At 44.8% G+C, this 26,960-nt stretch overlaps 1 protein-coding gene across 1 annotated transcript; it reads right to left on the reverse strand.

Annotated features, from left to right (window-relative positions):
* Positions 1–4,272: 4,272 nt before the first annotated feature.
* Ier5 (immediate early response 5) lies at positions 4,273–6,365 on the reverse strand. Its single transcript, XM_026392857.2, has one exon. It carries the CDS (start codon positions 6,157–6,159, stop codon positions 5,227–5,229), a length of 933 nt encoding a protein of 310 aa, XP_026248642.2. The 5' UTR covers positions 6,160–6,365; the 3' UTR covers positions 4,273–5,226.
* Positions 6,366–26,960: the final 20,595 nt, after the last annotated feature.

Consider the following 26,960-nt stretch of genomic DNA (forward strand, 5'->3'; position numbering starts at 1 on the left):
CTGGCAGAGGGAACAGGATTTTTGTTGTTTTTGTTTACCAGCTGCTGCCCTGCCTCAAGGCTTAAGAGGTAGAATGGGTTGAAGAATAAGCAGTAGGAACACATGGCTTTCAGCATACCCGAGTTCTAGAAAAACGGAAAGAAGCCTTGCCTTGGCATCTGGTGGAATGACAGGCTGGGGAAACCTGGCAGAGGCCCAGTTCATAGGGAAAAAGCAGAGGGCTTGGGCCGGGGCTGACTTGGTGCTAAGTGGGTGGGAAAGACGCAACTGATTCTCACCTCCATCCTGTCCCTTAGGGATATGGCTTATCACGGGCCTAGGGGCTTCTTATGACCAGGTCCCAGAACACTTCATTATATAAAACTAAGTAGATTTGCCAACAAGCATCATAGGCATACTCTGTCAGTCCCCCAACACAGTCACCTGCTGGAGATGCTCAGTGGCAGTGGTAGCAACCAGCTCTTCTTCCTGCAGTTTCCAAAAGCTGGTAGCTAATTATCTTTCTCACCTGCCCATAAGTGAGCACTATCCAGCAGTGGAGGCTGCTGTGGAACTGCAGGGTAGGGGAGAGGGAAAGGCCAGTTCAAGAATGCAGTCCCTGGAGGCTTCTGCCTCCCTGCCTGCAGGATTCCAAAGGCCTGAGACAAAACCCAGGCTGAAGTCCAGCAAAGTCGCTTTGGGCTATATTCCTCTGGGAGAGAGAAATTTCTACAGAGATTTTATTTTTAAAAACTTCATCCCCACTGGGGGAGGGTGGTGGTGGTGGCTGGCGTTCAGAAGGTCTGTTTGGATCAGGAAGGAGGCATTCAATAGCCGTATTTTACATTTTCTTTTCTTTCATACTCATGCTCCACGGTACCAAGAATTGTTACTGAAAAACTCTTAAGGGCATGAGTTTAGATTGCAGCAATTCCTAACATCAACTCTGCTCCTACCATTTTTTTTTCCTCCTAAGACTTTGCACTGGGTAGAATTTTAAATGTGAACAATGGTTCAAAGGCTGAGAGACAAACTGCTCATTACTCGAAAGAGTGCCAGAAATCCTGGGAAGCCGACCTCACTCCCCACCAGAGCACTGCACCTCATAGTAAGGGTTTCTTTCAGAGTCACGGGAAGGTTGGATCAGCATTTCTTTTCATTGCCATCTTCTTTCAGGAACTGCTGGGATAAAAGGGAGCCTAGGCGAATAAAAAATTCACAAACAGGACAAGAATAAAATATTTAGGGCAAAAGATCAGAAATCCTTTGGTTATTCAGTGAACTGAACTAACTCTGCTTAAAAAAAAAAAGTGTAGGAAATAAAGGTCCATCAAACTCCATGTCACAGTGAGTATCAGCCTTTAGACTTGGTCTTACAGGCTCTAAGCCAGGTTGTCATGCCCAGGGAGCTGAAGAGACTTAGATTAGCCCAATGCTACCAGGGAGCTGTTTTGTCATCATTAACTTCATTCTCAGTATCAACTGCAGAAGTTGTTCAATGACCCCCTGCCTCCCACCTCCTCCCCAAATCAAATCATTGATGGACAGGGGGAATGGCAGGGTTATTAGGTGCCACGGAGAAGACCCAGTGGCTTTGGATGGGCAGTTCAAACTTTCAATACTTAAAAAGTTCTTTTTCCCAAATACAGTTGATGATTTCTGAAATGGAAGACAGGTTTAAAGCCACATGGTTGAGAAATGCTATACTAAAATCTATCACCTTTATTTCCTACTAATATGATCTTGAATACTTGTCAAAAAGCACATTAAACATCTGGCTTTTATGTGGCAGGCCAAAAAAATTATTTTCCCTCAGGCTGAAGAAGTAGTTCAGGGATAGAGAACTTGCCTAATATTTGTAAGGTCTTGTGTTTGATGTCCAGAACCACAAAATATTTTTTTTTCCAGACCAGAGCCATGGTTAATTTGATCAAGAGACCAGGTATTCCCAAAGTGATCCAAAAATGGATGTTAAAACTATGGCTTTTTTTTGTCGGATGAACCCAACTACCACATATAACTATAAAGCTCTAATAAAATAATAAACGAGCAAAGAAAAAGCAAAACAAACAACAACAACAAAAAAACCCCACTAAATAACAAAAACAAAAAAATCTGTGGCTTTGTTTTTAGTCACACTGCATCTAATTTAGTTTTGTGATACCCTATCTTGACATCAGGAAGGCACTTTTCCAGGGCCTATCAGTAAGCGTGGCTTATGAAACATTCTATGCCCAAGAAATTCAGGCTAAAAAAATAGCTGTGAGCTATTTTTTTCTTTACTCATCCACATTTGTATGTCAACAAGAACTTTGCTCCTTGGGAGTTTTCATTCCTGCTTACTCCTCCCTGAAAATAGAGTTGTTTGATACAATCCAGGAGTCACCGGGTTGGTCTGAGACTTACATAGCAACAAAATTACGCTGCTAGAACAAAGGTTCATGACTGCCAAGTGTCCAGAGCAAAATAGAATTAAAGAACCTAGCACTGGATAGAATTTAAAAATAGATCTTCCCTTCCCCTCCTTTCCTACACAGAATTCACTTTTACATTAACAATTGAGTGCTTACTATGTATGAGGTCCTTTTCTCAGACCATTAACTCATTAATTTTCACAACCCTATGAGGTAGGTACAATCATTTCAATTTCACATTTGAAAAAACTAAGGCACAGAGATGGAGCAACTTGTCCAGGGTTTTGGGGTTGAAATACAAAAATCTAGGCAGCCAGGCTCCAGAGCTCACGCTCTAACCATTATACTATACTGCTTCTGCAATAAAAAATTTTTTTTTTCAAATTTCCTGCACAGATTTATTCCCCTATCAAATATGCCAATTTGCATTCTCTAAATTAAGCAGACACATGGTCCCATGGTTCATCTTAATGTGATACCAAGGATCAACAGGAACTTTAGACTCATCCAAAACATACAGCTCTCTTTAACACACCAAATGTTACCCCCTTTCAAATATAAAAATACAGAGATAGCTGTTCAAGCATAATAATTACTTTCTAGCAACAGGAAATATCTGACAACTTCAGTTTAAGCAGTAAGCACTCAATTGATCTTGGGTGGCTATTACAGAACTTAAGTAGCTAATCTCTGAAAGAGAAACAAGTCAATTTAACAAGACCCTAATTAGACAATTTTATTCTGTGCATACTGATGGAGCATAAAGTAAAAGTTCCCCTATGCTTAAGGAACCACTAATAAGATTTGCCAAAATATCAAAGGGATAGCCTACTCAGCTATGATAGACATTCTTATAATTGGGACTTTAGCTAAGGTCAAAGCATCATCCATATATGCTCTCTTTGCTTAAAGGTCAAAACCTTTATTTAAAGTCTCTTTCCTCTTTTTCTCCCATTTCTTAACACTATTTACTCAGAAAATCAGTACCATCTTTTAAAATTCTGGGAACCATGTTTTAAAACATCACTTGCTAAATGGTTAGCTTCTGAGATTACTGAATACCTTTCAGATATTGAACATTTTGCTTTAGACACAAAGTTCCCTTAAAAGTAGTAATCTTAGTAAAATGACTTGGCTGTCATCACTTCAGTGTTGATCATGACCCAAATGCTGATGTCATTGTCTAGGTGACAAAAGCAAATCAAGTTTTGCTAAATGAGAATTTACCTAGTCTTCCTTGGTCTCCTTCCTTTTCCGGTTTGACACAGGCAATTTCAATTTCACTTTCACTAATTCATTTACTTTCTATAGCTATACCAGTAAAAGGGAAGAAAAAAAAGAATTTCCATCCTGGCATCTAGTGGAATGCTGAGATGGATCTGGCCACTTGGACAAGTCAGCCTCATCAGCCTTTTGTGAGGTTCTAATGGGCTTTTAAAGAAAAGCTACTAACTTTTGCCCCCTTTCAACACAAATCTAAAAGATGATCCATGGCATTAGCAACAGGAAATGAGAAGAATTTTTATGGAATGTGGTTAGGAAGGGCTTCAAAAGTTAGCACTTACTTAATATTAGATCCTGTCAGATTGGGCTGTAGAAAATCAAATTGACCTAAATCAACTTGAGAAAAGGCACCTGTAGTGGCAGGTTTCAAGCCACTGGCTGTCACTGATGCTGGTATCTAATAGCAGTCCTAGGATGTTGAGGGGTAAAACCTTAAGGTTGTCCCTTTTGATACTCAGTGAAGCAAGTAAACAATGTCCTCAGTCTGTGAATGACTGATAGTGAGGAACCACACCTTAAATTTTCTAGCCCAGGCCTTAGCTTACCACAAAACCCAGGTGATTAGAAAAGGAGGCAGTGAAGTTGCTTCAAAATATTTAATACGTGTTAGACACGTAAAGTTACATTTTTTTATACAAAAATCCATACAACGAAGGAGAAAATACTGTACAAAAACCTTATCAGCTCCCCCAACCTTTATACAACAAAGACTGGAGTCACCATATCTACAAAACCATAAGGTCTTTCCACTTAGGGCTTTTGTCTGTAAACTTTGTTTCATTAAACACTTTTTAAAAGCACTGGGTAGTAGTTCTGAGCTAGAGCTTTTAAAAATATATCTCTTCTTTATAAACTCCATATTTCCAAGCTTGAACTCTTTCGTGAAGTTCGTCAAGCTTTCTCCCCCTGTGGGGAAGCAAAGGTCCCTTAAAAGTCCCCTTTCCCAGAGCGATCACAGGGTATAAACGTTTCTTCTGTGCTGGAGAATGGTGGGGAGGAAGAGAAGTACTCCAGGCCTCCGCTCCAGACCAAGTCCGTCTAGTCTGAGGAAGTCCTGGGAGGAAACGCCACTCCTGGCCCTGGTGTGGTCCTAGCTTTCGTGAGAGGGGTGTGTGTAAAGTCCCTCCCTCCCCGGAGAACGAGTGGGGAACTCCCCGGCCGCGAGCCTCGCAGCCGCTTCCTTCTCTGTGCCGCCGGCAGAGGAAAGTCCCTGTCTGCCCCCAAAGTCATAAGCCCCGGGGAAGGGGTGGTGCATTCCAGAAGGACAAAACAAGTCTTAATTCAACAAGACAAACTTACAGACACACGGACATACACAGACACAAAAATTAACGATCGTCCTCTTCCAATAAGCCTCCCACTCCAGGTCTCAGGATGAGCCTTGGGAGTGTGGGCACAGCCCGGCTGCCCAGCCGGGGACAGTGCGCGCTGCCCGGCAGCAGCAGTCTCCCCGACGCGCTCAGCGCCTGCGGTCCCTGGGGCGTCCTCGCGGCCCGGCGCTCGCTTTGGGGTCGCCGCGGTTCAACCTCACCCCGCGCGGGGCCGGGGCTCAGAAGGCCACGATGGCTGTGCTCCAAGGGTTAATGTCTCTCAGCACCGGCTTATCGCAGCAGATCTGCCCGGGCTCGGCGGCTTCCGCACCGCTCTCCTCGGCCTCTTCTTTCTCCCGGCCGCCCCCGGGGCTTTTCCGCAAGAGTCCCGAGAAGCTGGAACCGAAGATGCTAATGAGGTTCGCCACGTTCCCGGTCTCCATCTCCTCCTCGCCGTCCTGCTCGCCCGCGCTCGGCTGCTCCTCCAAGTTCCGGCGCGGCTTCTTCAGCGGGGTCGAGTCCGGCGCCGGGCAGCCCGCGTGGCCGCCGCCTGCCCCCGCCGCGCCGCGCTTCCTGGGGCATACCACCGGCGGCGCGGGGGGCTCCTCCTCGACCGGTGGCGGGGCGCAGCAGCAGTCGGCGCCGGGGGACGCGCCCGGCTGGTCCTCCTCTCCTGCGGGGCAGCCGCAAGGGCGTCGCGCAGCGCGCAGCCTCTCCGGGAGAAAGTCCGAGACTCCCCCGGCCGCTGCCACGCGGCCCCAGGTAGCCTCCGTTGCGTCCGCCTCTCGGCCCGGAGGAGCGTCCCCAGCTCCGGCCACCGCTCCCGCTGGTTCCGCGTCTCCCGCCCGCGGCGCGTCTGGGACGGCTGGGCGCTCCGGCTGGGTCTCCCGCCAGGCGGCCAGGGCGGTGGGCGGAGGCGGCTCCCCCCAGCCGGCAGGGGGCCCGGCCGCCGGCTCCCCGGGCTGCGGCGGCGGCGGCACTGGGGTCTCGGTGGAACCGGCCAGGTAGAAGCCGGGACACGGGTCACTCAGGTAGACCTGGCGGGCGCTGCGCAGCACCAGCGAGACCAGGAGGTTCTTGTGCAGCTTGATGCCGCCGCGCTGGACCCGCGAGTTGTAGATCTTGCCCAGGGAGATGCTGACGATGCGGTGAGCCTCCAGCTTGAACTCCATCGTGCCTCCCCTGCACTGGGCGGGCACCGAGGGGTCGGGGGTGAGCCCCGGCTCAGGTTCAGAAGCTGGGAGAGGGTCGGGAAGCGTCAACAAGCCCGCCCCGGGGGTACAGCCTCGATAATTTAGGGCTCCAAAGAGAAACCACTCCGGGGACGCGCGCTGCCTTCTTACCCTCTCCTCACCTATCCACCACCTACTTTCGGGTCCGGTCGCTAAACTGAGACTGCCGCGCCGCCCCGCGGTTTATATAGACTCCGCGAACGCCAATCACGGAGCGCCGCCAACCGTTCTGGGCTGGCCTGCGCGCCCTCGTGCGCCGCGCGCTGCCAATCGGAGCCGGAGGAGGGGCGTCAGGGCCGGTTCGAACGTTAGTCCCGCGGAGCAGGCTCTTAAAGGGGGCGACGGCTGGCGGCCACCGAGCAGTGCCGGTGGGGCCTGGAATCGACAGCGGTGCTGGGGCTTGGGGGCTCGCAGTGGTGTCTGTAGTTAAAGAATCTGGGTTGTGTGCTGGCTAGCCAGAACCAAAGCGAATGGAACCTTTGAGCTTTCATCTGAGTATGGTGGTGGACTCTGCTCCACCATAAAGTCCTGATCCTTCCCAGGTCAACGGTGCCCTCCCCGCCTTGCCACCATTTCCAGCTATACACACCGTAAACCTAGGCCACTCTGACAAAAATGGAGATGATGTCAATACCCGGCAGGAGATACGAAACGGTGTTACCACAGGGCATTTGGCAGATATTTGTGGGAGAGCCCCTTGCCCACTGGAGTCACACACTCTTAGGAGCTAATGATTCTAACCTCAAAGAGAAGGGGGATTCTAGAAGTTCTCAACTTTCTGGCCTCTTATCAAGGAATTCTGTTGAGGTCCAAAGTTATTGGTTCTCCACTAAAGTCAGCATCTGTCACTTGTTCCCTAGAACGTAGAACAAACCCAGTTGCCAGTTAAATGGAAGATGTTACACGTTTCTCCACAGCGATTTTTCTTCGACGCAAGAACTGACTAATCTGCCCTTGGGAAAATCTAGCAAGTTCTAAAAATACAAATAGAGAAGCTCTGGGTTCCCATAATGATGTCATATTTTTATTTGTGTGGAGGAAGGGTGTTCTAGAATTTTTTGGCCAGTCAACAAAAATCTGTCTACTGATTTATTTTTTATTTTTACTTTTTAGGCCCTGGGGATTAGACCCAGAGGTACTTTATCAACAGAGCTGCATTCCCAGTCCTCTTTATTTTGAAACAGGGTCTCACAAAGTTGCTGAGGGCTCAGAGTTGTTGAGACTGGCCTTGAACTTGGGATCCTCCTGCCTCAGCCACTGGGTCACTGGAATTGCAGGAGACTCCATCTGCTGATTCTTACAAGTCCATGGCATAAGGTTAAAATCACCACAGAGTTATAACAGGGTCCTGAACTGGGAAGGTGAAGAGTCAGTCCTAGTTAGACCCACCTGAGCTCCATCACAGACCTACCTGCCTTATGAGTCTGTGTAAATAACCTGAGGACCTTTGAGTTTCTTAAACTCTAAGATGTCTGAGATGTCTCTTATATGTCTACCTTAATATGGAGAAGACAAATGATAACTCTCAGCTACAATCTGAATAAAAATAACTTTGTTGGAATACAAACAATTGGCCTGGTCCTGCATCAGGATTTGACCAAGCTATGAGCTTCTTTAGGAGAAATACTAATGAAAGGTGGACTTTAACACGGCCAGTTCACAATCAGGATGCTTCCAGAGGACTTGATGCCTCCATAATGTCACTTTTTTTTTTTTTTTTGAGATAGGGTCTGGCTAAGTTGCCGAGGATGGCCTCTTAACTTTCAATCTTCTTGGCTCAGCTTCCCAAGTGGCTGGCATTGTAGGTTTGTGCCACCAAGCCCCACCAGTAATCTTATTTTTGCCCACAATTTATTGCTGGTAACTGAGACCCAGACCATGAGACCTAGGAATTTTCAGTCCACATAAAGAAGGAGATAAATAATCACAAGAATTATTACAAAACCTGGCAGCATATGTTGAGCAGTAACATGATGTGCTAGTCAGCTGTTCATCTTTGTGCCCAAAATACCTAACAAGAGCGAATTAGAAGAGGAAAAGTTTATTTGGGTCTCACAGTTTAGAGGTCTTAGTCCATGGTTGGCCGACTCTGTTGCTCTAGGCCTGAGGTAAGGCAGAACGTCATGGCAAAAGGGCCTGGTGGAGGAAAGCTGTGAGCTCCTGGCAGCCAGGAGGTGGAGAGGAACCAAGGACGAGATGTAGTCGGAGGGCACACCCCCAGTGACCTACTTCCTCCAGCCACTCCCCACCCACGTACAGTTACCACCCAGTAGACCATTCATTAAGCTATCAAATAGATGAATCTGCTAATGAGGTTACACCTCTGATCATTCCTGCATTAATTAAAACAAGAGCTTTTCAGGGGACATTCAAGATCCAAACCATAACACATGAGAATTCTTTTTTTTTTTTTTTCTTTCTTTAGGTTTGATTCCCTATAAAACAATGCTTAAGAACACCAGCTTCCTGGGTTGGAATCTCAGCTCTGCCTTTTTCTTTCTGTGTGCTGTTTTGGAGATTTGTTCCAGTCTTGTTTGAACACAGAAATAATAGTACCTACCTCTTAAGAATTTTTGTGAAGAACAAACAAGGTAACACATTCAAAACTCTTAGAACAGCACCTGGCATGTAGTAAGTGATCAATATGTATTACTTATTATAACATGTTATCCTATGCATGAACTTGAGATGGGAGAGGAGACCAGAAAAGGAAGAAACACAGATGAGGGAAAGTTTTATCAAAGAAAGTATATTTGAGGAGGGTGTTGGAAACCCCTGAGGGAGGTTCCACAAGTTTTAAGCAGTGGACAAGGATCTGGTGCAGGGAACATCTACCTCATTTTGCAGGGAATATCTCATTTTGCAGATGTGGTGGGCATGCACCAAAAAGTAAGCAGGGAACTTAGCCTGGGACTGCCGATGTGGATTGTTGATAACTCAGGGAGGAGATAGGGCTACTGGGACCTACTGAAGGTTGTTGAGCGAAAGAACACAGAATGGATTCTAGAACAATTGGTACTCAGAATGCTGAAATTTGAAAGCTCTTCTGAGCATTTAGGCAAAGTGTCATGAGGCCTGAACTAGTTGGAGGAAGTAAGAATGAAAAAATCAAGGAGACAAAAAGAACTTTAGTGATGAACAGGGACTCCCCCCGCCTCACCCCCAACACACACACATACACACACTCACTCTGGGAAGCAGGTTATTAACACACTCTTGCCTTGGTGGCCCCTTTCTCACCATATGAACTGAGCTGTCCCATCAGCCATCACTGCCCTCGTCACTTTCTCCTGTTCTTCCCAGGGGCCCTTCTAGACCACACACTCATCAAAGGCAGGAGCCTGTCTCACATCTGCAACCAGGAGACAGTGAAAATATGGCACGGTTGGGTACTAACCATCAAAGCGGGCTACAGTGCCAGGGATCGTGGAGGGTTCCTGCAGAAGGGACTGGAAGGCAGGAACAGGAGCATTCAAGGGGCTGGAGAAAGAAGTTCTGCCAACAGGCATGGAAGCACTTCAATGTTTTAACAACAGGAGTGAGGGCTGGGGATGTGGCTCAAGCGGTAGCGCGCTCGCCTGGCATGCGTGCGGCCCGGGTTCGATCCTCAGCACCACATACCAACAAAGATGTTGTGTCTGCCGAGAACTAAAAAATAAATATTAAAAAAATTCTCTCTATCTCTCTCTCTCCTCTCTCACTCTCTCTTTAAAAAACAAAACAAAACAAAAAAAAAAAAAACAACAGGAGTGATAATGCACTGGGATTGGTGGATCCTTAGTGACGACGACGGTGTCTACCAAGCACCAGGCTGGTCACTTCACATGTATTATTCAGCATCCTATGAAGTTCTGAAAGGAGGAGGTCTCAATACCTTCATTTACAGGTAAGCGAACTAGGACCCCGAGAGGTTAAGTCAGTCTCCCAAAGTCTCCCAAAGTCATGGAGAGGGTAGGATTCAATTCTAAACTTATTTAAAGCTTAAGTTTGGGGCTCTTGGTTAGATTGCCTGGCTCCACCTCTTACTGTGAGATCTGTGGAAAGTTATTTCACCTCTAGGTAAAATGAGAAAACTGTGTCCTGGTTTTGTGACATGGGTAGGTTATTTAACCCCCCTGTGCCTCAGTCTACTGTGTAAGATAGAAATGATAAATATACTAAATTGCTTATACAGTCCCTATCACCATCTAAGCACCTCACTAAGTCTTTGTTGCTGTTTTTGTTGTTGTTATGAATGTGGTTATTATTACTCCACGGCCTAGCACAGTACTTACTGGACACGTGGTAAGTACATGTCAGTACTTGTTGAATTTGGAATGCTTTTCCTAATATACCACATAGTGGGTGCCTAATAAATGTCTGCTGATTTGAAATTATTAATAACCACAATTATAATCAGGGTTTCCCCTAATTCTGAGCCAATAAAATGGAATTTTTAGAATTCATCTCTGGAGACCCTGGGCTCTTATGATCAGAAAACTTTACCTCCACTACCAAAGCGGGAAGAGAGAAAGAAGATTCTTCAAAACTTTAGCAACAGATAAGCAAGCTAGAATTTGCTGTAACCAATCTTTGAGAGTTTTTTTTCAGTTAAAAACAATTGGTAGGGCTGGGGTTGTGGCTCAGCGGTAGAGTGCTTGCCTCGCATGTGCAAGACCTTGGGTTTGATCCTCAGCACCACATAAAAATAAATAAGTGAAATAAAGGTATTGTGGCCAACTACAACTAAAAAAAAAAAAAAAAAATTGGTAGCAGGATCAGAAGTAGCAGGGACTTGCCCCAGTTTCCTCCACCTGGCACAGAAAAGTTAGTACTGGAAGTGTCAGCCCCACTGTCCCCACAAATATCTGAAGCACTTGAACACTATCTGGGCTTGGGCCTCAGGATTCCTTTCAGCACAGGGCCAGTCTGTCTGTCCACTGTCGTTGACTTTATTTCTTGCCCACCCTGTTTATACAAGTAATTGAAAGCCAAGTATCATTATCAGTTGATAAAGCAATTTATATTGCCTTCAATTGAGTCTAGTCTATATAAGAGCAATGCAAACCCACTACAGATAGAGACATAATAGCTATGTGAGATGTTGCAGTTAGTGTGAAGAGGGTGCATGAGAAAAGCTATAGGCACTGTCTCTATTTTTTAATGTGGTGACATTTGGACTTTTAATTTTATTTATTTGCCAAGGTTCCTTGTGCAATCAAATAACCATTTATATGACATCCATATTCCTTAAGGGAAAAGCTCTATAAGAATACATTATTAGGAGCTGGAGGTGTAGTTGAGTGGTAGAGCCAGGCATGTGTGAGGCACTGGGTTCGATCAGAAGCACCACATAAAAAATAAATAAATAAAATAAAGGTATTGTCTCCATCTACAACTAAAAATATTTAAAAAAAATACATTATTAGATGGGCACAGTGGCACATGCCTGTATTCCTAGTGACTCAGGGGATTGAGGCAAGAAGATCCCAAGTTCAAAGCCAGCCTGAGCAACCTAATGAGACCTCTCTCAAAACTAAAAATATAAAAGGACTGGGGATGTAGCACAGTGGTAGAGCATTCCTGGATTCAATTCCCAGTATCACCAAATAAAAAAAATATACATAATACACACATATATATATCTACATATATACACATACACATACTTTATGTAAGTAATAATCTTCTTTCTCTTCTAAAAGTCCAGTTTTAATTCATCCCTTTTCTCTCTCACTATTCTGAAATATTTTACATCTTTTCTGGTTGTTTGACTTGTCTAGAATTTCTTTATATTCAAATAGTGTTTGACTTGGGATGGGCACCACAACTCTTTTCCCTCTTCCATATTTCCTTTACTTACAGCCCCAGCCTCATTCTTGCCCTAAATTTTATATCTTTGCTTGGAAAACCTCAAATTGTTTTTTTTAATGATCATCTTTTTTTTTTTTTCACCCTGACTTCTTAAAAACTCACAGAGAAAACAGATTCCTCAATTAAATGAGCAATCAAACTCATTACAATGAGCCCAGTATCTTCTAAAGCTGTAGAATGAAAAAACACCTCCACATAAAACCCCAGGCCCACCTGGGCACTGTGGCATATGCCTGTAGTCCCAGCTACTCTGGAGGCTGAGAGTGGAGGATCTCAAGTTCAAGGCCAGCCTGACAACTTAGCTAGACCCCTTTCTCAAAATAAAAATGGGGGCTGTAGCTCAGTGGAAGAGTGCTTGCCTAGCATATGTATAGGCCCTGGGTTCAATTCCAGTACTGCAAAAAAAAAAAAAAAAAAAAACACTAGACCTGCTTGTTCAATAAGGTGGCCACTAGCCCCTTGTGGCTATCTAGCACATGAAGAATATGGCTAGTACAAATGAGGAACTCAGCTTTTAATTTTACTTAACTTCAATTTAAACTAAAAATTGGAAAAGGATAAATGTGCTTCCTGAAGCCCAACTTTATGGTCATATCTTTGAAGTCCCAGTTGATCTGTGCTTAAAAGTATAAAATACATACCAGGTTTCAAAGACTTAGTATTAAGAAGAGAATGTAATGTATTTCCTTAATCATTTTATGTATTAAAATGATGTAATTTGAGATATACTGAATGAAATTAACTTAGCAGTTTCTTTTTATATATGTGACTCAAATTATATTTCTATTGGGCAACACTGCTCTAGGGACAATAAAGGGATAGGGAGGTGTAGACATATAAATATGCATGAGCATATTGTGGGCAATTAACAAATGTCCTTGATTGAAGAAGACAGGAAGGACAGGAAAGATATAGTAAACAGAAAGTAAAATGCAAAATAAAAATAATAATTTATACTTAATTGTAGAGTTAAGGAGAAAATCAAAGAAAAATGTAAAAAAACTAATTGGACAGAAGAAAGTTCTTTCTAGAACTGAGTCACCACAAAGCTAAAAATAAAACAAAACAAAACACCATTCTACTTATCTGGATCCAATGACACAGAAATCATCATAATATTATATCTTAATTCAAAATACAAACATACAAACCATTTCAGAGAGAATACTCCCTTGGATGACATCTTTCTCCTGGATTGTTAGGGTTCAGTTACTCTTGTCAATTCTGATGTCCAACTTGAAGTTACAGGACTGTTTGTTTTCAATGTGCCATGTTCTTTTTTTTTTTTAAGAATTTTTTTTAAGAGATTGAGAGAGAGAGAGAGAGAGAGAGAGAGAGAGAGAGAGAGAGAGAGAGAATTTCAGTATTTATTTTTCAGTTTTTGGCAGACACAGCATCTTTGTTTGTATGTGGTGCAGAGGATCAAACCCGGGCCGCTCGCATGCCAGGCGAGCGCGCTACCGCTTGAGCCGTATCCCCAGCCCTTCAATGTGCCATGTTCTTGCACACAAAAGTATCTTCAATGGCTTCCCATGACCTTTATGGCAAAAATCCAAATCTCTGGCCTCTTCTCCAGAGTACCACACAATACACTGTGGAAGACAGACTGCTGGGAGCTTGAACAGAGCAGGTGTTCGGTGGGCATCCTGGCCACTCTCACTAGCTGGCTAGGGGCAAACCAGGAGGTGGTCTTTATTTGTAAATTTGGGGAGTTGGACTAAATCAGTAATCCTCAAATTATGGAATTGGCTGGGGAGCCGTTAAATATACAGACACCCAGGCCTGACCAGATCACCTAGAGTCTCTGGGGTGAGACTCAGGCATCAGAATTTTTAATAGCTCCACAGGTGATTACACCATGCAGCCGTATTTGAGAACCAGTGGCCCAACTAGGTGGGAATTATTTTAGGTCTAAAATTCCATTAGTCTTTGACTCTAAGCAAACTTTTCCACCTTATCTATGACTACTATGGGGAACATAAATGCTTCACCTCTTTCCCAGCTAGGCAGGTCTCATCAAAAGTATACCTATTAGGAAAAAGGAAAAGAAAGGTGTGTGTGGGGTGACCTTATGAAATAGAGGAAAGAGACCAGGGAGATGGGGAGGAAGTGCTAGGGATGGATAATGGTCACATTATATTGCCATGCCATGTGCATGTACTTGTGGTATGTAATTCATTACATACATATAACTAATATTATGTACAACTATAATGCACCAATACAAAATGTGGAGAAACAAAAAGTCTATCTCCTAGGGCTAAGGTTGTAGCTAGGGCTAAGGTATGTAGCTCTGCATCCATGAGGCCCTGGGTTCCCCACTACGAGAAAACAAAAACAAAACAAAGTATACGTACATCTCATCTCCTGGTTCCTCAACAAAACACCTTCTCACTTCCTGCCCCAGCTCTGCACATCACTTCTTCCGGAAGCCTCTGTGCCCATTGGTGTTTGAGTCTGCTCACCCGCACACATGCACACTCTCTTAATCCAACAGTCAATTGTTATCTAAAACTACAAGGTCACTCACCATCCCACCACATCTTTCACGTTTCTTTTTTGTATTCTATTTCCTCACATATAGCTTCACTTTTGTGTGGATGTATCTCTTACTTCCCAGGAATATTCTAAAGTGCTGGGAAAGGCAACTTGGCATTTTCTCCCATCCCGCCTCTCTTATTCTCAGCTATGTGGGTATCAACAAATAACTACTTGATAAATTAATTAATGGGTTCCCCAAATTTGAAACTAATCTATTCAAACACAGCCAACTAGAGAATAAAAAAAGAGTACATTACATAAATTATTCTAGTAGTGTACTAACCAAACTATCACCACAAATACATTTTATTTTACCCTACCTCATAATTAGTCATGACTCTAAGCTGTATCATTTCCCTATAAAAGTTACTTTCCATATAAAATAAGTTGATTTTAGACAGTCTGCTTTTTCTACCAAGCTGTTTACAAACGTATGACTTTATTACTGAGGACGTCATGGCTTACCTACCCTGTTCTGAAAACCCCACTGAGTATAAACACCTCATCCGGGAGCAAACCACACACCCCTAACCAATAAGAAAAACTGGTGCCTCTTTCTCTCTCGTTCTAGCTGCCATAGCTGATAAAACATGTCCTAACTCACCGATCAAGTCCACTCTAGATCAGTGCAGTGGCTCTCAATTCTAACATGAATGCTCATCAGCTCCAAAATCCCAAGTCACGCAGGGCAGCGTGGCACGAGCCTGTGATCCCAGCAGCTCAGGAGGCTGAGGCAGGAAGATGGCCAATTCAAAGCCAGCCTCAGCGACGGGGAGGCACTAAGCAACTCAGTAAGACCCTGTCTCTAAATAACAAAATAGGGCTGGGGATGTAACTCAGTGGTTGAGTGTCCCTGAGTTCAATCCCCGGTACTCCCCCCCCCAAAAAAAAAAAAATCAATCACTAACCCATCTCGTGTTCATTTTCACTAAGCAGATTCTGAATGAGTATTTATACAGAACTTCCCTCAGTGTGAAAGGGAGTTTCAGATCTACTGTCTAGCCAGAGCGAGGGTGTGGATTAGGAAACCTATGTTTATGAGGCAGCCTGAGCTCCATTGAGGAAAGAACGATTATAAAGTAGACAGGACTCTCACGTCCTTCCCTTCACCAGGGTCGCTTATAAGCGCTCTGAATTCAACTTCTCTGTTAATAAGAGAATTCCTTTTAGTGTTCCCTGAAAACACCAAAATAATAATAATAATAATAATAATAATGATTATATATATATATATTTATTTACAACAATGACAAAAATAAAAACAGTGTCCTTTAAAAGCAAGTGGGACTAGGCATTCATTCATAGGAGAATTGGTCAAGAAAGGACTGACTGGTTATGACTGGTTATGATGGGCCGTGTTGCCCTTTTAAGAAAAAGAATGTGTTGGTTCCCAGTCCCCTCCCCCTTCCCTTCACAAGCTGACCTCATGCTTAGAAAGTTTCCGAGTCACAGGGAGGCCCTGGGTCAAAGACCCTGCAGCTTCTTCTCAGTCTGGGTCATCTTCCGTTGGCTTTGAGTTGGTCCAGGCCGTGACAAGCAGAAGTGTCACCACGAAGGTTCTGGGGGATGTGCCTGGGCAGGTCTCTTCTCCAGTGTGTCCCTGGGGTGGTGTGGCAGGGCCTGGGGTCTGCTCACAGGTTGGAACCCAGTGGTTTAAGTACACACTGTGGCCAGAATGGATGCCAGAGCCCCTGGTGTCTCCTCTCAGACGTGCCAGGGTATTTTGTGGGGTTGTTTCTGTTTCTGTTTTGCTTCGTTTTTTTGAGTCTTATGAGTGATTTTTAAACTATTTTGATTGGTTCCTGGACCTGCGCTATGTTTGTTTCTGTGTTTCTAATTGGGTAGAAGAATTAGGTTTATTATTTGAAAAATGAGCGCCTGGAGGCCAAGGAGCCCTTTCCCCCACCCTGTCACAGACGGGGAGTGAAGCAGCGAAGGCTCGCCCACGGTCTGCTCTTCTTTCCCCGCTTTTTCCATGGGATCTAACTGGACTGGAAGGGTTTGACAAACAATTAACAACCCTCCCTACTCAGCTGCGGTTTCCCAAAATAGCATCTCCTCTGCTGCCAGGGTGGATGGGGGCGTTGAGGGGAGGAGGACACAAAGGTGCTCTCTTTATGAAGCCTGAATGTCTGTGAGATCTTGAAGGCAGAGAGGAAACCCAGGGGATTAAATTAGCAGGCAGCCCAGGCTCCACCTGGAAGGGAAATAGATAATAGGCTTTAAAGACAGGAAACAGCTTGTGCTCCAAAATAATAATTTTCAAAAGCAACACATGATGGATGTTGGGAGGGTTGTCTCCCCCCATGACACCCCCAGTTTATTTTGAAGCGAAATCACTCTTCAAGACATGGCTCAGTGGATGACCCAGGTCGTCTGGTATTCCTGAAATTCTGCTCTGCCTCACCCCATATTTGGAAGGACTGTCACAGCCAGCCCTTCCCTGAATCTAATTCCCAGTCACAGCCATTGCTCAGCGCCAGGTCTCCTAGAGGTCGGATTAGAGCCAGTGTTCTCCTCCTTCTCCTCTTCCTGCCTTCTCTGCCTCAACCTTTCTCATTCCCCTTGCTCCGTGTCCTCCTCTCTGTGACTGCCACTTTTACCTCTTCCTCTTCATTTTCTCCGACAGCTGCCTCTCCCAGTCCCACATGTCAATGTGTTCTGCCATCCCAGGCTCTCTGGGGTCCTGAAATGTCTCCTGTCATGAGTGGGGCAGTGCCTGGGAAGGGAAAGCGCATGTGGAGCTGAACAAAGGGATCCGACAGCAGCTTGCCTTCCAGAATGTCAGGAGCCTGGAGATAAGCAGGAAGGTAGAGAAATGCAGGGACCAAAATGTGCCCCCAAGGGATTGAAAGATTATACATCTCAAATTGGATTCTAGATTTTGCTGTTTTTAAAATTCCTTGAAAATATACCCAAGGGGAATTAAAGCAATCAGCAAAAGAAAAAAAAAATGTTCCACGAATTAGCTCACAATCAGCCTTAGCTGTCCAAACCATGGACTTGATTCCTTGGCACCAGGAACATGCTCCCACTCTAGCAGTGACAGACAGTTCCCGGTCTGATCATATGAGAGCAGCCCTCTGGACTGGGACTTGCCTGAGGGCAAAGGGCAGGTCTTGTTCAATTGGTAGGTCCTCAGTTCCCTGCACAACACTTGGTCCAAAGGAGGCTATCAAATGTTGGAAGGGCTTTTAAAGTGTTAAGGTGAGTGGATGGATGGACAGATGGATGGATGGATGGATGGATGGATGGATGGATGGATGGATGGACAGATGGATGGATGGATGGATGAATGGATGGATGAATGGATAAATGGATGGATGGATGGATGGATGGGTGGACAGATGGATGGATGGATGGATGAATGGATAAATGGATGGATGGATGGTGGATGGATGGATGAATGGATGGATGGGTGGATGGGTAGGAGGTGGGTAAATGGGTGGATGAATAGATGGCAGAGGAGGACATTTGGAATATTCTAAATCATCTCTTTTTCTCTCAATTGTCTAGAAAAGGGAATATATAATTGCCAAACTTTCTTCTGACGGGGCAGAAGAAATAATAGAGAAATGATATGATTGACTTTGGTGTTCCAGCAAGACTTGCTCCTCTTATATCCTCTTCAGCATCTAGTGCTATAGATAATATACACCGAGTTACAGGAGAAAAAAAAACAAAACAGTAATTCTCCTTTGAGGAAAAGATTTCCTGGGAGGAGAAAGAAGGGGCAGTATGCAGTGGTGCCAATCTATAGCATTTTATGACAGTGTTTCTCCAGCCTTGTTCTGAGGAACATCTAATAGAAGAGAAAACCTCAGGAAGAGAAGGGCTATTTGGGAGGAGTTGGAAGAACTCTTACTGCCAGGAGAATGTGATGTGGCATTCCCAAAGTCCCCTCCTATGCAGAAGTCTGTGCCGACTCAGCTGTTTGGTGTTGAGATCCAGAGAGGCTTATATTCTCTTTATTTGGCAAAGACTGTACACCAGGGATATTCATCAGGGAGGAAGAACAGTAGGCAGAATAGACCACTTGCAGCCTGGACATCGCTGCTTCTGTTGCAACCTCTATGAGGGGGTAGGGGCCGGGAGGCGGGGGGCGGCTCCGTGAAGGACTTGGGTGACTCTAAGCAGACACACGATTGTGCATGTATATGATCAACATTTAGTCGAAGGACAAGATAGCTCAAGCTGGGATTTGTCATTCAGCTGACTTCCCCCTGCCCCCTTCTCCGCCCTGCCCCTGGGATTAAACCCAGGGCCTCACACCTGTTAGGCCAGTGCTCTATGTGAACTATGCCCCCAGCCTTCATCTAGATTTAAGGATATTCTTCAACTCTCCTCCAGTCCTCTAGCCCTGCAAAAAAAAAAAAAAAAAGAGTATAGGAGAGCTGAGATTTACATAGGCCTGCAGCCTTACCAAGTTCCCAACACAGAAAACGCCTAAAAGGTATCAGAAAGGGCAGTTAATTGGTTGGCTCCTGAATGTGTTAATCCCAAGCAAAGCTGTGTTAGTACCTCATTAACACATTGATTCTACTGACTGTTCTCTGCAGTCCCGGATCACTTAATATCCTGGAGGTGGTTTTACAAAATCAAGTCACATTGACTAGAATTGCAAACTGAGATTCTTGGCTCAGAGGTCCTTGTTCAGGAAGATTTTAGGTAAAGAAAAGACAGGTTGTAAATATGTGTCTGAAATATTTAGGTGGGTGCTTTCTTCTCTGCTCAGAAAACTTGCGACTGGTCTGGACATCATGGTTCCTCACCTCTCCCATAAGCACAGGGGAGAAGTGAGTAGTCAGCAATCCACCCCGCCAGGTGTGCTGGAAATGCCCCCCAGGAACAGGAGATGTGAGCCCCCATCTCCACACATTTATCACCACTCTCCCAGAGGAAAAGGGGAGACCTGCAGCTAAGATGCCACCTTCACACTCCAAAGCCATCTGCCAGTCCTTGGAGTCAAAGCTCATGGCTGTGTGGATTTTGCATGCACCTTATTTTTTGCATGTATTTCTGTAATGTTCTGCAGGCATATCTTCCTTCCTCACTAGATTATAAAACGATTCCAGGTAGGAACCTCTTTTTCAACATCTGTGTCTCCAGTGGAATTCATGCTACCATATGACGTTTGTTGCTTTGAAGATTTGAGTTATAGTAGTGGGTAGTAGAAAGAAGATTCTAGAAAGGGTTTCTGCTGCCAGTCACGTATGACTCTGTGCAAGCCAGGGCACTTTAGGGTCCTCAGGTTCTTACTCTGTGAAATGAGGATGTTCATCCAGTTCCTCCCAGTTCAATGTACTAGAAAAAAAGGCCAATGGAGAAGACCTTGAATAGTTCAACTTTATTTGCCAAATTAGATTGAAAGTATGCATCGGGAACATTTAATTGGTTCTTTCTTCCCTGCCTAGAAAACCTGTGGTTTGTCTGGGCATCCTCATGGTTCCTTGCCTCCTCTGAAGTAGTAGACGGATATTTAAAGGAAAAAGGAGCTGCTTCCTAAGTGTTTCTGGTGCTTATTATAATCTCTGAAGTTCAGAGTCTCAACCAACAAAATACAAGGGGACAAAAGGTCCATCATAACATTCTAGTTAATTAACTTTAAAAGTGAGTTATTTGACTTCACTCATCCAATGAAGACTCAGTGATTGTTTTTCATGTGCTGGGCCCTGTACCAGTCCCTGGAAATACCAGGAGGAGCACGGTTCCACCCACTGGGGCCTACGTGAAGCTCACCTTCTAAAGGAGACAGAAAGGTAAGAATACAAGCCAAATGCATTGCAATCAGTTCTTCAGTGGGACTCTGTGCAGGACCAGGGTGACATGAAAGTGGAAAAGGAAGTTAGGCACCATGGTGTACACTTATAATCCAGCTGCTTGGAGCCTGAGGCAGGAGGATAGCAAGTTTGAGGCCAGCCTGGCAACTTAGTGAGACCCTGCCTCAAAATAAGAAGGGCTGAGGATGTTGCTCGGTGTTAGAGTGTTTGCCTTGCGTGTGAGGCCCTGGGTTCAAACCCCCAGCAAAACACACACACACACACACACACACACACACACACACACACAGGCAGGGAAAACTCTGGTGATCCTGGCCGTGGGGTGAGGGGAATTGGGGCCACAGCTCATAGTGTTAAAGAAAGAGGCTTGAGTTATTTTTCTTCTAGCTGCAGAAGAAGAAACTACAGAAAGGTAGGGTGAGGTCCCATCGCCTCCAAATCTTGATGAATCTCCTCTGTCCCCCTAAATGTGCTTAGGGCACCACATTTGCTCAGTTGTTGACTGAAGTTTCTTTTTTTTTTTTAATATTTATTTTTTAGTTCTCAGTGGACACAACATCTTTGTTTGTATGTGGTGCTGAGGATCGAACCCGGGCCGCAGGCATGCCAGGCGAGCGCACTACCGCTTGAGCCACATCCCCAGCCCCAGACTGACTGGAGTTTCTTTAGCACCTAGGACATCGGCTGACAGAACAGTGCTCCAAACCAGGCTAAAATCCTAGTGATACAGGTGGCTGGGGCAGGAGGATCCCAAGTTCAGGCCAGCCTGGGCAACTTACACAGACTGTATCAAAATAAGAAGGACTTGGGATGTGGCTCAGTGGTAAAGTGCCCCTGGGTCCAATCCCAGTACCATAAATAAATAAATAAATAAGCTTTCTAAGATATTTGTTGAATGGATGAATAAAAATCCTACATTGGCGTACAGCTTCTGTTCCTTATCCTTGAACTGCCTTTTTTCCTTTTTCTTTCTTTTTCTTCCTTTCTTCTTGGTTCTAGAGATTGACCCCAGGGGTGCTTAACTACTGAGCCACACCCCCAGCCCTTTTTATTTTGAGACAGGGTCTTACTTCGTTGCTTGGGTTCCACCTAACTGCTGAGTCTGGCCTTAAACTTGCCGTCCTCTTTCCTCAGCCTCCTGAACAACTGGGGTTACAAGTGTGTGCTACATGCCCATCTTTAAACTGTCTTTTTGACCAGTTTCAAATGCTACAGTGCCATCAGAAGCTGAGGAAGGGCATCTCAACAAAGGACTATTCAGTGATGCTCATCCACAGCGTCTCTTGCAGGAGGGGGCAAGTGAAGTCAGACTGAGAAATAGATTGGGCACTTGGGAGTTTCCCGTAATCTCTGCAGAGCATTGAAGAGTGATGGGGAAGTGAGGAGAGACAGACAGGTATCAGACAACTTGCTCTTAAGAACTGTGACTGTGGAGATGGGGAAAGTTCTCTGGTAGAGAGAGAAATTATGAACTTGGGAGGTCATGAAAGTTGAGAGAGATTTGTTAAAGGACAAGAGCCCAAGGAGTCTTTGGGCACAGGAAGGCCCCAGGGAGGGGAAAGGGGAATCGATTCACGCTGAATTCCCAGGGCATTTAATCCCCCCAACTATTCTTGGGGAGGCAGGGGACTTATATGTGAGGAAACTGGAGTTTGAAGATACTTTTAAAACTTGCTCATGATACGGTGCAACAGGATGAACCTTGAGAACTCGATGTTAAGTGGATAAGCCAGTTGTAAAAAGACAAATGCCATGTGATTCCACATGGGGTGCCTAGAAGAGTCAAGCCCAAAGAGATAGGAGGTAGAATGGTGTACTACTGTTTAAGCACTCACCACCTATCAACTGGGTGTTTCCGGTTTGGAGCTATTATAAATAAAGCTACTGTGAACATTCATGTACATATTCTTATATAGACATAAGTTTTCATTTCTTTAGAATAAATGCCCAGGTGTGAAATTGTTAATTAAATATATATTGAGTTGTTGGTTTGTTGTTGTTGTTGTTGTTTTTAATGACCAAACTGTGGAGTGGCTGCACCATTTTATATTCCCATCAACAATGTATAGGCAGGTGTGGTGAACACACCTGTAATCCCAGCAACCTGGGAGGCTGAGGGAGGAGGATGGCAAATTCTAGGCCAGCCTCAGTAACTTAGTGAGGCCCCAAGAAACTTAGCAAGATCCTGTCTCAAAATTTAAAAAATAAATAGATAAAAATTAAAAGTAAAAGGCTCACTGTTTGAGTGCACCTAGGTTCAATTGCCAGTATCCCACCTCCCATACACACAAAAAAAAAATGCAAAACAAACAATAAATGAAAGATTGAATTTCTCTATGTCCTTGCCCATATTTGGTATGGTCACTTTTATTTTAAATTTTTTACCTTTAGCTATTTTTATAAATGTGTAACTCTCCCTCATTGTGGTCTTAGTTTTCATTTCCCTAATGACTAGTAATATTGCAAATATCTATGTCAAGTTATGAAGTTTATGGTCGGTGTTTTAGTCAGCTTCTTCACTGCTGCAATCAAAAGACCCGACAGGAACAACACAGAGGAGGGAAGGTTTATTTGGCCCTCCCAGTTACAGAAGTCTCTGTCCGTAGTTTCCATTGCTCTGGGCGGTAGTGAGGCAGAACATCAGGGCAGAAGGGAGCGGTGGAGGGAAGCAGCTCAGGACATGGAAACAGGAAGCAGGAAGCAGAGAGAGCTCCACTCACCAGGAACAAAATATAGACCCCAAAGGCACACCCCCAGCAACCTACCTCTTCCAGCCACATTAATTGATTAATCAACTAATTAGTTGATTAACCCACTGATCAGGTTACAGATCTCAGAATCTAATCATTTCACTTCGGAAAGTTCTCGCATTGTCTCATGCCTGAGCTTTTGGGGGACACCTCGCATCTAAACCACAACAGTTGGTTTCGGGGCTTCTCTTGGCAAGTCGTTTTACTCCCTGCAAGCCTCAATAGTCTCATGTGCTTAATAAGAAAACTGAGCTGTATGGGATAAATAATGGGCTCTGCAGCTCTGTAGCTCTATGTACCCATGGATCTACCCAGAGAGAATTTGTTTGCAAGATGAGAAGTTTTCAGTTTTGCCTTTGTACCTCAGTTATCCTCATCTGCTGAGAATTGACAAGCCATGAATCTTATCCAGGAGCTCCACTGACATGTCCATGAAATGTGCGGTAACTTCATTTGGCCCTCCAGGCTGTATTTAGCATTCAGGTCACATCATTCAAGCCTAAGCAAAAGTCTTTCACAAATTATAAGGGATTTTATTAATTTTCTGATTCATTGAAAAGACATTTGAATTCCTTTGTTCCCAAGGTTCACTATCGAGCATAATTTTGAGTGGATACCTCAAAATTTTGGTTGAGCATCAACTGAATGCCTACTGTGCACAGATAAGTTGGTGTTCTGTGAAGAGCATAGTTGTATACAGGGAGAAAATTGGACTTAATTCATGCTTGGGCCACTTATTAACTGTGTGTGCTAGATCATTTGTCATTACTATAATGAAATAGTTGAGACAAGCTGCTTTTGAAGAAAAGAGGTATATTTAGTTCTGGAGGTTCAAAGGCATGGTGCTGATGCCCATAGCATGGCTCTAGGGAGACCTCATGGTGTCACGGTGGGTGCATGTATAGAAGCAAGGAATTACATTGCCAAACAGGGGGCCAGAGAGGCTGGATGAGGACAGGCTCAAGTTTCTGTAACAACCCTCTCCCCAGAGCTAGCAAGGACCCTATCAGAAATGCCTTAATCCTTCCAAGGATACATCATCCATGGACCTAAAGAATCTCCCGCTAGGCCCAGGCTCTTAAAAGTTCTACACCGCCTCCCAGCTTGGTGGGAACAAGCTCCCAACACATGAATCTTCTAGGGGACAGACAGCATGCGAACCATGATGCTGTGTGACCTTGTTAAGAAACCCAGTTCTGCAATATGGGGACAGTAATATCCACTGGCAAAGTTGTCATGAGCAATAGTGATGATGTATGTGAAGTGCTTAGTTCACAGTGAGCACTCAATAACTGGCGGCTGTGCAAAGTGCTTCCCCACACAAACACTCTGAGTTCCCCATGAACTTTGGGAGACAGGCACCTACTCGTCCTGTTTTGATAAAACTGAGGTTCAGAGAAGTGGAATAACTTAAGATCACCCTGATACTAAGTGAAGGAGATGGAATTCAAGCTGTGCCCTTAAGACGTTCCCAGCCTAGCCAGAGATAAGCTGTGCAGAAACAGATGAATAACCACACAGAGTAGCCAAAGTCAGTTAGGCACAGAGCCAAAAAGCATTTAGGAGTTCAGCGAAGGAGTTATTCTTGAAAATCAGGCAGTTGCCGGTGGGGAGGCACAAAAGGAAACAGAGGATTAGAGCTCACTGTTTTGCAGAACAACTTTGAGTTCCTCGCTGTCACCACTGCAGCTGCCTGTTGGTCCTGGAAGCCCAGCCCAGCTGCTGCAGGGAGGGGCACAGCGCTCAGCTCTTCACACACCCCCTCTTTGATTGGTGGCATATTTGCCTGCAGGCTCTCTCATTTCACTCTAAAGCTCTATCAATCTCTGCTTTTTTTTTTTTTTTTTTTTTTTTAGCATGACCACTAAAGCTCACTGCCAGAACTGTTATTTCTTCTGCTAACACAAAACCCAGGGTTTATTTTATTGAAATATATTCTAGATTGCCTTCTCTAAATTGATTTTCTCAGATGTGAGCCTCTGTCTGGGCCATTTTTGCCCTTGTTCACTTTCAGAACGCCTCTGGGCTCTGTGCCTCTACAGCCTGCTCCTGGTAGGTGTCACGGGGTTCATTCAGTTGATATGCACACGTGTTGAATATCCTCCATGCACGAGACTCTGCAGTCTCAGACCTCGTGGAACATGCGTTTGACAAATGGTTGATTAACTCATAAAGGCCATAAGAACTTAATTTGAATATCAATAGCTATCGCCTATCATTAATAAAAAATCAGAGTAAACACGCTTTGCCGCTTTAATGAAAATCGAGCGTATGTCGTGCCACGCAGAGAAACTGCTAATTCCTTGTGGCAGGAGGCAGTCTGAAGACGTCATCATTGGCTCTATAAACAGGTCATCTTGTAGACCGATTTCAAGTCTATGAAGCAGGGCTAGTTTACAGACCTTTGAAATGTGATCTGGATTTCAGTGGCGAAGGCCAGAGTTGAATTAAAGCAGCTCGCCTTTGCTCTTCGCGGATGCTCAGGGATCAGTGACTGATTCCGTTTTTTGAAAGTAGGGTGGAAGGCAGCCAGCCGTGCAGCCCCTGGGGGTTAGGTCTGGTTTGGAACTTCCTGCCCAGTGTCATGCGCAGATTGTGTATTTGTAGCTGTTCTGTGCAAAACATGCAGAGTACATGCTTCTGGGTTATTTTTTGCTTGAGTCCACGAGAGGTTTCTATTTCAGCAGCTCACAGGACTCCAAATGTTGCCCTTTTTAATATTCCAGGCTTTCACACATCCCTGGAATTGTCACCTTTTAGAGCCTGTGTCTTCTCACAGTGTTCCCGGAATTCTCCATTTCCCCAAGGAAAAATATAGAACTTTCACTGAGCTCAGGTATCCTTGGGATCTGCTCTGGCACCCCAGGAAGAAAAAAAAAAAAAAAACCCAGCAGAGTCAGCTTCAGCCTTGGGGTGCCTGTCTCATTTCTCCCTTGCTCTCACTTCCTTCTCCCCTGTGGTGGCCTCCCAGGACGTCCTTGGAGCCCCTCCCCTTGACTGAGTTTTGGAGGTGAGGCTGTTCCCTCAGGAGTTCCTTCTCCTCCGTTCCCCTCCCTGGACCTGCTCTGCTTCTTGCCTCAGGCCCAGGTTGGCCTCCCCTGGCCAGGGACTCCAGGCCTTCCAGCTGCCTCTCAGCTCAGCACCAAGGGACCCAACCTTCTGCCTCCAAACATCCCCCCACACCCAACCCCAGACAGGAGACAAAGGCAGAAGCCCTTGTTAGGTTCAGGTAAAGGAGTGAAAAAAAAAAATAAATAAACAGAAATAGGAAGAGCATACAGAACCAATTCTTCCTGGAAGAAGCCACTTCATAGACCTCCTAGCTTAAGTAGATTGATAAGAATTAGTAAAATTTGTATTCAAAGAACTTTCATTAACCAAAAACTCCAATGACAGAAAAGAAAACCCAGACTGCACTATATAGCTCTGTTGGCCTTGGGAATAACAAACATAAGTACCAGATATTTGGACCCCCCCAAGATGGCTGAGAATTCATATCTCAGCACCTCTTCTTACAGCTCTCAAGAATAGTGGTGCTTCATATAAGAATCTGTGAATTATATACTTGTCCTTAATATGTGGGAGTGGGGTGGGAGGTCCCTAGAATGTTTGGGGTGCTTAATCAGACACAGACACTACAATGACATATAAAGTTTATTAAACAAAAATGTTAATGCTGGGCTGGGGTTGTGGCTCAGTGGTAGAGCCCTTGCCTAGCATGTGTGATGCCCTGGGTTCGATTCTCAGCACCACATAAAAATAAATGAATAACGTAGAGGTCCATCAACAGCTCAAAAAAAATGTTAATACTGCTGAA

The sequence above is a fragment of the Urocitellus parryii genome, chromosome 9 (assembly GCF_045843805.1).
Source record: "Urocitellus parryii isolate mUroPar1 chromosome 9, mUroPar1.hap1, whole genome shotgun sequence".
In the NCBI taxonomy this organism is placed as follows: Eukaryota; Metazoa; Chordata; class Mammalia; order Rodentia; family Sciuridae; genus Urocitellus; species Urocitellus parryii.

Excerpts from the sequence above, each read along its gene's own strand:
- Ier5 (XM_026392857.2), bottom strand. The coding sequence starts at position 6,159 with ATGGAGTTCAAGCTGGAGGCTCACCGCATCGTCAGCATCTCCCTGGGC.